General features: G+C 39.8%; 1 protein-coding gene across 1 annotated transcript in view; it reads right to left on the reverse strand.

Moving 5' to 3' along the window:
* Positions 1-2137: 2137 nt before the first annotated feature.
* LOC119408287 (moesin) overlaps positions 2138-10213 on the reverse strand; it is a 19101-nt gene continuing 11025 nt past the window's right edge. The window contains exons 4-10 of the mRNA XM_037675090.1: positions 10089-10185; positions 7741-7904; positions 7444-7574; positions 7077-7237; positions 6597-6689; positions 3659-3892; positions 2138-2390 (exon numbers count right to left, since the gene is read on the reverse strand). Coding sequence (XP_037531018.1) covers positions 2226-2390; positions 3659-3892; positions 6597-6689; positions 7077-7237; positions 7444-7574; positions 7741-7904; positions 10089-10185 — 1045 coding nt within the window. The 3' untranslated portion in view covers positions 2138-2225. The remainder of the gene's footprint in view (positions 2391-3658; positions 3893-6596; positions 6690-7076; positions 7238-7443; positions 7575-7740; positions 7905-10088; positions 10186-10213) is intronic.

Here is a 10213-nt window from a genome sequence, read left to right on the forward strand (position 1 = left end):
CATCTTGTTATTTTGATTATTTATATTTTACGCCCTGGCCTCCGAGTCCTGCCTGCACCATTGGGTTCTTTCCTGTCCTGTTCAGCCTGAAACCCTGACAGTATGCACCAACCAAACCAGAACCCAGCAGGCAGATTATCACATAATAGGTAGACTTGAATGGAGGAGTCTGTGATCCGGTGCGGTGGGTTCTGGACCGAACCCACCCAGCCACAAGAACCCCACAGGCAGGCGGTAAAGATCCTGCCTTCACCTCTTCTTGTATTGGAAGAGGAGAGAAAGAGGTTTCAGCTCTGGGTAGACCACCTGATCTTTGAACCTAGTCTCCCCTCATCTCTAGCGCCACTCAACTACTCTGGTTGGTGGGAGAGGAGGCAGAGCCGAAGGACGAGCTCTGTTTCGTTTCTGTCCCCCATTCTCACCTCAGTCACAGGAGTGGCAGAAAACAGACCCGGAAGCAGTCCATCAAGCTTACGCTTCCTGCATGCTCAGCTGACCTGACTCGGCCTGGTGAGGCTGAGTTTCTTGGAATCGGTCCCAGTGCTTCAGTGGGGGGCGGGTTCTGACGCCTCACCTTCCAGGGTTCCGGTGAGGGCAGGATCCGACACCTCACCCCTGCACAGAGCCTCACTAAAAACTGGACCCAATGCACCACAGCCCCAGTCTTTGCCCTGCTCTCCCTATACGCTGCACAAAGAACCATGGAAACTTTTGTAGGGGGAGGGGCAGTCTGACCTCAACTTGTCTATGGAGCAGACGAAGGGGGACCAACCCAGAGGACAGTCCGCGCAGCTGTTACCTACTCATTCAGTCTTTTCTGCTCAGCCCGGTGAGGCTGAGTTTCAAGTGCCTTCAACCAGTACCTCTGTGAGAGCTGATCCCAACACCTCACCTCATCTCAACCTGAGGTTCCCATGCTGCTTGGGTGATCTTCAGAATCAATGAACCTGCCCCAGCATGTTGGACAGCTTCCCGGCCACCCACCTGAACTTTGGCCCTGTGCTGGATGATCTCCCAGCTGCCCACCTGACCTGCTTCAGCCCGTTGGACGGCCTCCCGGCCACCTGCCATGTACTCTGACCTGACTTGGGATGGTCCCCTGACCGTCTGGACATTTTCTGTGCTTTTTGTGTATGTTTAGTCCAGTTCCCAGGTTTTACCCTGCCCTTTTTTGCTTCTGTCCTCATGTTTTCTTTGTCTTGGCTGCGCTTTGTTAGCTCATCCATCCTGTTGAGCGTAAACATCGTATCTTCAAACTGAGATCATTGAAAGGGCTATCTTCAATAAATAATATTTTATTGTTCATAAATTTTTCTGCAGAACCTCACTTTAAAATGGGCAGAATATCCCTTCAGATATTTGTGTGAGTAAAATCCAGGCTGAACTTTGCTCTCCTTATATTTGGACACAAAACAAGTGTAGTCAATCCGAGAAGTTTATAAACCTGAACTAAATAAATCATGTCTGAGTACACTCACAATCTTCTTATTATTCATGAAAATAAACATTAAATGTTGGTTAAATGGTCTTATTTGTCTCTAAAATCCTTAAATGTGAAGAAGTGCAGTGATGAAAGATGATTTTGTGAATTCTTTTACAACTTTTGTTATTAACAGATAAAAAAAACCTATATTTTTTAAAGTGATAATTGTTGACAAAATGCCTCGTTAGACTCATTGGATGTGATGCTCACTCATTCATATGGAAACTGGTGTGCACACACTCACAACACGATTGTGCTGCTTCATTTTTTTTGACATCTTTATTTCTAAGATGAACAAAGGGGGATTTCTGCGTTCTTGAAATAGCAGCGATCCCCTCAAACACTATCAATCAGTTAGCATTGTTTCCAAAAACGTCCATTTTTAAACTGCAGTTGTGCGTAATTGCACAGTTGAGGACAAACGAAATCACATGAATGATACAAGTTTACAACTCTGGACCAGACAGAGCAGTTTCTTTTTTTTTTTCTCGTCTTTTTTTTATGTTTGGGCTTGTAATAATAAAAATGTGACCTATTTTAAGAACAACTGTAATTCTTCAAGTAAAATCCTCTCAAAGGAAACATTGTGGAAGATTAAAGACAACGCAGCACAACATGATAAATAATTTGCTGTCAAACAGACACAAAACCCCCCAAAACATCACCTAATCTTCTAAAAAAATCTAATTTATTATCAATCCTCATTCCGCTTTCCGCCTGAGTGGGCAATCAGAGAAGCGCCTCACATGGACTCAAACTCATCGATGCGTTGTTTGGTGTTGCCCTGACGAATCAGACGCAGCGTCTTGTATTTGTCGCGGCCTACCCTCACGTTCTCAGCGTGTATCAGGTCATTGGGGGTCTTTTTGCTCTCGTCCACAGCTCTGGCCAGCTCCGTGCTCAGGAACTGCGGGAAAACAGAACAACAACAAGAAAAAAGGAATTCTATTTAGCTCGATTCAGAAACCTCTCCTGTATTTTCTCATCTCAGTCTGAAAACACTTTATTGTCGGTGGCTGTTCAGACCATTTTGTGTTGTGAGTCACATAAACAACATGATATCTTGTTCCGGTTGTGAGACACAGAGGTCACACAGACAACTTGGATAAAACAGAAAACAACGATAATGCACCAGCGCAGTGATGTTTAATTAGGTAAAGTGCACTTAGTTCTGGCAAAGCACAATTTGTGAAAGTAAATGCTCTGACATCTTTACATGAGAGTAAAAATCTCTGCGAAAACAAGCAGCGGAGAACATACCAAACCACCTGCAACACACACTGAATTAGGTCTCAGACGATAAACCGGTTAACCTGAGACAGGAACCTGCTGAGGCTGCATAGTTCAGCCAAAAACAGCACATTACCTGCATCATTTTAGACCCCACTGCACTCCATGGAAAATAATTTGCTTCACATATCCTGATGCACGCTCAGTAATCCAGGTGGAAAAATCTGTTGTTGTTTTAATGTTTTTTTTTTTTTTAGAATTAAAAAAAAAAAAGTTAAAAAAAAAAATTATATTTTTTTATTATAAATTTTTCAATTTAAAATATTTTTTATTTAACATTTTTTATTTTTTAATTAATTATTTTTTATTTTTTAAAACTTTTTGAATCCATCCAGAGGACCCGACTTAATTTGTTTTAGAATTTGTTTTACGGTTTCATATCAAAACAAAACAGCAAATTTATTTTAAAAGTCCAAAACCAATATTAAAATACTAACTTGCCATTTTAGGAAGGTTTTAAATGCTACAAAGCAGTTTGAACAAACTATACGAACCATTACATTAAATTAGTTCTATAGGAAGGAGGTAATTTGTTGCATCTTGTCATTTTGTTCGAACCACATGAACTAAAGTGGCCATTTGCTGTTAGAGCTAAAACTTGGTAATTAGAACAAACTTGTGTTTTTATACTAATGCAACCTTGTTCCAGTTGATTATTTCACCCACTGACTGCTAACAAAACCACGGCCATTCACCCGCTGCTGCATTCGTCTCACCGTTCACCAAAGAGTGCTTTCTAATTTACGAAGCATCTTTCTCAGAAGCCAATTTTCTGGCTTTTTAAGTAAATTTGCGCACACTCTGAAAAGCTGCAGGCAGCTGCAGAACTATGAACCTCTGAGTGTAAAGCAAAGCTCGAGTCCAATTCCAGAGGCTCTTGCTTACCTTGAGGTTTTTCTGCAGCCTCTGGTTCTTCTGCGTCTCGGTTACCCTCTCCTCCTCGCTGCGGTCTTGGACCATGCACAGAGAAGTCAGCTCAGCGCTCGCCTCTGCACTGCTCTCATCTGTCTCGTCGTGTTCAAGTATTTGAGGGTGGACTGAGTTCTGGATCTGGACACCCATCAGTTTAGTCTTCAGCTCCTCTTTGGTTCGCTCCAAATCGGCTTCAACCATCACCGCCTGCCAACACACACAACTTGCTCAAGATGAGTTGTGGTTGGATATTAAAGCTGCACAAAAAGTTGAGCTGAGTAGATCCAAATATGGGAAAATATTTTGTTTTGGATGAAATCTGGCGACGGCTGGCCTTTCATTCACAACTATACTCAACTCTAGGCAACTTGTTCATTAAAAAACTAGAGAATTACTGAAGGAAATCTGAAGAGGCCAGTGCAACCACTTCCTGAAGATCTACCATCATCAAATGTCTCCTCTAAAGCCCAGCAGTAATTTGGGATGTACTTTCACAATAATCTAATCTGACAAAATGGCAGCCTTTGGATTCTTAAACTGTATGAGAAAAGTAAAGAGAACCAAGAACAAGAAAAATGTTAAAGCTGCTGCCAGTGGCATTTTAGGTTCACCGTGGTAACCATCCATCTGTGGCTCTCGCTCCCTCTTACGTACTTCTAATGAGACAGGCAGACAAATAACAGAGTAGAAAATAAGCCTCGATTAATGTCAACGTGCAGAAAAAAGATACAAGTTGTAATGAAATCATTTCTGAGCAAAGAGAGGAAGTTGCTTATGGTTGTGACACGTCAACATTTATATACCCACAGTGTTTCATGGAGCAGATATTAAAAGTAAAAAAATAAAAAAATAACTTATCTTCCATCAAGGTTCATGCTCAATAATCCAGGTAAAAAATCCAACCAAGTTCATTCAGGTAATCTGGAGGGTTTCTTTTTTTGCTGAGACGTTTCACCCTTCATCCAAAGGACTTTATCAGTCCAAGGAGCCACAACAAACTCAGGCTATGGTTGACTCAGGGGAGTCGACGGGGGGAGAGGGTGGGCCCCAGAAACCAACTTATTACCAGCAAACTGGCTGGTCCACTATCAGAGTGTGCTGCTTGTGGAACTGAGTTTGTTGTGGCTTCTCGGACTGATGAAGTCCTTTGGATGAAGTACAAAACGTCTCAACAACAACAACAAAAAAAATACTCTAGATGACCCTTCTCTTCCAGTTTCATTAAAAAAAAATCTGAGTTTAGATGCAATGAAAGTTAATGGGAGTTTGGATATGTGCATGCCGAGGGATTAAAGCCCTCCCCACAAATCTGGTATCTCACCAGGCAGCGAAAGTTTGGAACAAATTACAAAACCGCAATCATGAGGGAGTCTCCAAACTATGTTAAAACATTTGTGAGGGTTCCCTAATTGTTTGTGTGAGTAGCAGGATCTCACTTTCATGCCGCAGGAGTATTTACCATTTTCAAAATTTTGGAAGCAGATTAACATACAAAACAGTCAGAATACCCCAGAAGATGCCAGAGGAACTGCATCGCCAAACAACAACAACAAAAATCAACAACAACAAAACAAAAATCAACAACAACAAACCCAAAATAGTTTAATCAAAGATCCTGCTCAATAATCCAGGTAAAAAAAAAAAATCCAACAAAGTTCACTGGATTATTGAGCATGAACTTTAATGTTTTGAACCACTTTTGCTATGGCTGCCTCAGAGGAGTCAACGGAGGAGAGGGCGGGCCCCAGAAATGTTCTTATCAACAGCAAACTGGTTGGTCCACATTGAGTATATATATATATATATATACATATATATATATATATATATATATATATATACACACATATATAAAAAGGCTTTTGAAACCCTTCGCACACTCTTGCAATGTTCTAAACAATGTTTCTAAACTCTAAACGCTCTATAAGAACGCAGCACGTCATGATCTCAGCTCTCTGCCCACGCTCTCGGCCACGCCCACTTCTCTGCTGCAGAGCGGAGACCCTGACACGCTGCAGGAGGGAGCTTCTCCTGCAGCTGTGGGCTGCACACAGGTGCAGCAGGTGCTAAATAATTTAAAATAATGTATTTAAAATAACAATTCCATGCTGATCGTGTGGCTCATCCATCAATCAGGCAACTGTGCGTCATGTCCAATCTTACTTTGAATTCACAATCACAACAGCCATTTTACCACTTCTTGGTAAAATCTCCAAAAATAATTCAAGTTCTATTAGGATTATAATAAACAAAGACACCAGTTTAAACTTTGAGCGATGTTGCTACTCTGTCACATGTCTGATCTGTGGCGCTCCAAAGAGGGCTTGTCTCATTTATTTTGCCAAAAGCACTTTGTTGTCTTTGAGGAAGCTTTTAGCTTTTTTTTTTTTTTTTTTTGTGAAATTGGTTAAATATCATAGCACACTATTCTCGGCCAACTCTCACAGTTTGTAATATATTTTTTTTATTTCAGTGATTTCTTTTTAAACTGTGGGGAGAGAAGGGGGAAAAAAAAGTGATGGAAACTAAAGAGCTTGGAGCCAAACATAAAAGTCTCAGTTCTTATGCACTGGCATCCTTAATAATTGAAATAAAAATCTGAAATACAAATTTTCCAGATTAAGTGCAACAGTGTCTCACTCTGTGGCATCACAGTTTCAGTGGTTCTACATTTGCACACTGTTTTGCACGCCCATTTCATAAACCCCAAGGGGAATTTGTATTTACATTTAGTAGTTTTCTTGAGCCAACTATGATGCCTAGGGGCAATAATGATGCATTTTATTCAAAATATACCAGTCTTTGACAAATAACCTGTTTCTGTTTTGCACCATTCTGCTGTCACACGTCTTTCTTTGCTCATGTTCCATTCATACTCCGTCCCCCTTGGAGTTCTTTAATTTTCTCTCACCCTTTTCTGCCATCGCTTCGTCTCCTCGTCCTTTTTCTTCTTGGCATCTTCCAGCTGGGAGATCTTAGAGGTAAGCTCTGCCAGCTCAGTGGCCTGCACAACCATGCACACAAATGGAAAAAAGAGTTAAGAGTGCTTCTGATCTAAGGTCATTGTGCTCCACTTGTGCGTGTGAAGTGTGCAGGGAAGAATAGGTGTGTGCATGTGTGTCTATGGGCTGACGTGCACAATATATGTTTACATGACGGCTACGATTTGGCTGAAAATGTGAAGAAAATAAAAAAGGAAAGGAATCATTTAAAATTCGTTCATGAGCAAAATTGTTTTTGGCTTTGAGGACTTAATGATTCTGGAAATAAGAACATTTGTATCCAATTCACTGAAATGTTCAACGCGTTACATTTGGAGAGGCTCCGCTCATAATAAATCTGTCCAATTGAAAATGAACAAAAGCCAAATTAGTGTTTTGTGCATGAGTACCAGGTTTTCCTGGCTGTTGCTCTGAGTTTCAGACTCGTGTAGCAGCGCTGCTTTAGCCTCCACTGCAGCTTTGTGGTCCTTGTCCAGACGCTCTGCCTCCTCCTGAGCGCTTGTTCTTTCCTTCTCCAACTCGAGCACCCTCCTAGTCTGCTCCTCTAGCTCTGAAAAAAAATAATAATACAAAATAAAGAAAAAAACATTCACACGTGCACATCTTCCCCAACCCCAAAACAGGCCTACACAATACAGCTTTATGGATATCTCCAAGTCAGATCCACTTCTTGGATGTTCTTAAACAGACAAAATAAAAAAAGAAGAAAAAAAAAGCTGGAGTTAATAAACATTTGTATTCAGAGGGTTGTCAGACCATCTTGAGCTCTCTTTGTCTGCTCTTCAATCTGTCTCAATCTTTCCATCAGCTCCATGGTCTCCCGAGCAATCTTCTCCGTTTCCTTCTCCGCATTTTCTCGCTTTTTTTTCTCACTCTCGAGCAGAGCCCTGACAGGGAGAATTGTGCATAAATACACATCTGATAAAAAAGTGAAAACTTTATTCTGACAGTTTTTTTTTCTCTCCTTAAAGTAGAGGGAACACAGTGTAAACTGTTTTTATTATTTATTTAGTTTTAAAGGCCTCCATTATAATGTCCCCCTCCTCTATGTACCTCTCCATTTGCCTCTTGTTCTTCTCCTCCCTGGCCTGGGCCTTCATCTGCTGCACCTCGATGGTGTCCGGTTTGCGTCTGCGCATGTACAAGTCATGGTTGCCCATGCACAGCGCCAGGATGCGTTTGTTGATGCGAAGACGAGGAACATAGAAAACAAAGTCCTGGAGCAAAGACACCAACAAATGTTATTAACCATAATGACAAGAAAACAGATCTTGATATATATTTATATTCTTTAAAGGATGACTCGGAATGAGCTTAAAGACAATTTTGTTTTTTGAAGATTTTTTTATTTGTTTTAATCCCACAGGCTCTCTCCTGAAATCTGGGCATGTAGTCAAAAGACGGGTGGAGGGGCTGAACTCGTGTTTGTAAATGAGATCAAGTAGCAGCTGCTGGTGAAACTCTAGTTGCTGTAATTAATGCTTTCGCAAATTGATAATTTCATCGGCAACAAATGGGATTCTGTCACACCTCCTGTTGACAGTGAGCAAAACTTGTGTATTTGCATCTCTTTGAAGACTTAAAAATCTTTAAAGGGTTGCTGTGACAGTGTTTTTTAATAGAAATATATTTGAATAACTGCTCATGCAAAAATACAAAATAATTTAAGTAAAACTTCAAAAACAAACAAACAAAAAAAAACAATTATACATAAATATATTAGATTCTGACTCAGCACCGATGACAGTTTGTATGTGTGCACTCTAAAATTGGAGGGGGTTGGACAAAAAAAATCACATACAGCAGTGAGAAACATACTTGGTCAAAGAGGACTGAAATGTAGGTTTTGATGTATAAACTGTATAAGAAGTGTAAAGTTTGTGAGGAGAAGAAAAGTTTGTATTTTAATGTTCTGGAAAGTGACACCCGCTCAACACTTAATTAGTGTGAGATACAGTGAGTTACAGTGAAATAGAGTGAGTTATAGGGAGTTAGAGTGAAACAAAGTAAGCTAGATGCGTTGGAATGAGTTAGAGTGAGTTAGAATGAGTGAAATCAAGTGAGATAAAGTGAGATAAAATGGAATAGAATGTTAGAATGAGTTAGAGTAAGGAAGAAGGAGTTAGAGTAAGGTCGAAGGAGTTAGAGTGAGATAGAGTGAGTTAAAATGTGTTAGAGTAAGTTAGAATGAGTTAGATTAAGGTAGAATGAGTTAGAGTGAGACAGAGTGAGTTGGAATGAGTGAAACTGAATGAGATAAAGTCAGTTAGAATGAAACAGAGATAGTTAAAATTAGTTAGAGTAAGGTGTAATTAGTTAGAGTGAGGTATAGTGAGTGGTATAAAGAGTGAGTTAGAATGAGTTAAGGTAGAATGAGTTAGAGTGAGATAGAATGAGTTGGAATGAGTGAAATAGAGTGAGTTAAAGTGAGTGAAAGTTAAATAGAGTGTGCTAGAGTGAGTTTGAGGGCAACTGCGTGAGTTGGCACAAGTTCATTAGTGAGCTAGAGTGGGATAGAGTGAGTTGGAGTGAGTGAGAGTGACTTAGGTTGAGATAGAATGAGTAAGCATGTGTTAGAGTGAGTTATAATGAGTTAGAGTGAAATAGAGTGAGTTACAATGAGTTGGAGTCTGTTAGCGAGCTAAAGTGGGATAGAGTGAGTTGCAGTGAGTTAGAATGAGTGAAATGGAGTGAGATAAAGTGAGTGAGAATAGAATAAAATGAGTTAGAATGACTTAGAGTAAGGTAGAATTAGTTAGAGTGAGAGTTGGAATGAGTTAGATTGAGGTAGAATGAGTGAAATCGAGTGAGATAAAGTGAGCTAGAATGGATTAGAATGAGTTAGAATGAGTTAGAATGAGTTAAGAGTAAGGTTGAGGGAGTTAGAGTGAGATAGAGTGAGTTGGAATGAGTTAGAGATAGAGTGAGTTGGAATGAGTTAGAGTGAGTTTAAATTAATGTGTGACTTTATCTCGCTCAAGCTGAGGATTTTGTGGTAAAATAAAATAAAAATGTTTATACTGTTATATATATCTGAGCTGTAGAGCTACAGAAATGGCAGTTTCCTCGATTGTTGGACTAAAACCCAATTATTGTACTGTAAGAAAATGGGATTTATTTTGTAAATTTTGTCTATGCCGAATGTCAAACTACTACCAAATGTCATATTTTCAAACAAACCGTCTGTTTTTGTGTATTTTTTTGAAAATGCATGAGGAATAATAAATTAAAAGTCATGATGATGAAAATGGAAGACTAACAGGCCGATGATAACAATCTACTTCAGTGGCACCTTTAATAAACTCCACAAAAATGTATACAAAATTAATTCCATTTAATTATGGCCTGGACATGCACTGTACCAAACCCTTAATAGAAATGGTCATGTTTTGTTTGCTTACCGGGGATTTCTTGTCTATTGGCTTGATGACAAATTTCTTGTCATTGAATGAAATGTTTCTTATTTCACTCCAGGGGAAGCCGATCTTTGGAGTCATCCTGTTGAAACATTTGCATAGTTATATAT

This window comes from Nematolebias whitei, chromosome 4, assembly GCF_014905685.2.
Source record: "Nematolebias whitei isolate Nwh7 chromosome 4, NemWhi1, whole genome shotgun sequence".
Taxonomy (NCBI): domain Eukaryota; kingdom Metazoa; phylum Chordata; class Actinopteri; order Cyprinodontiformes; family Rivulidae; genus Nematolebias; species Nematolebias whitei.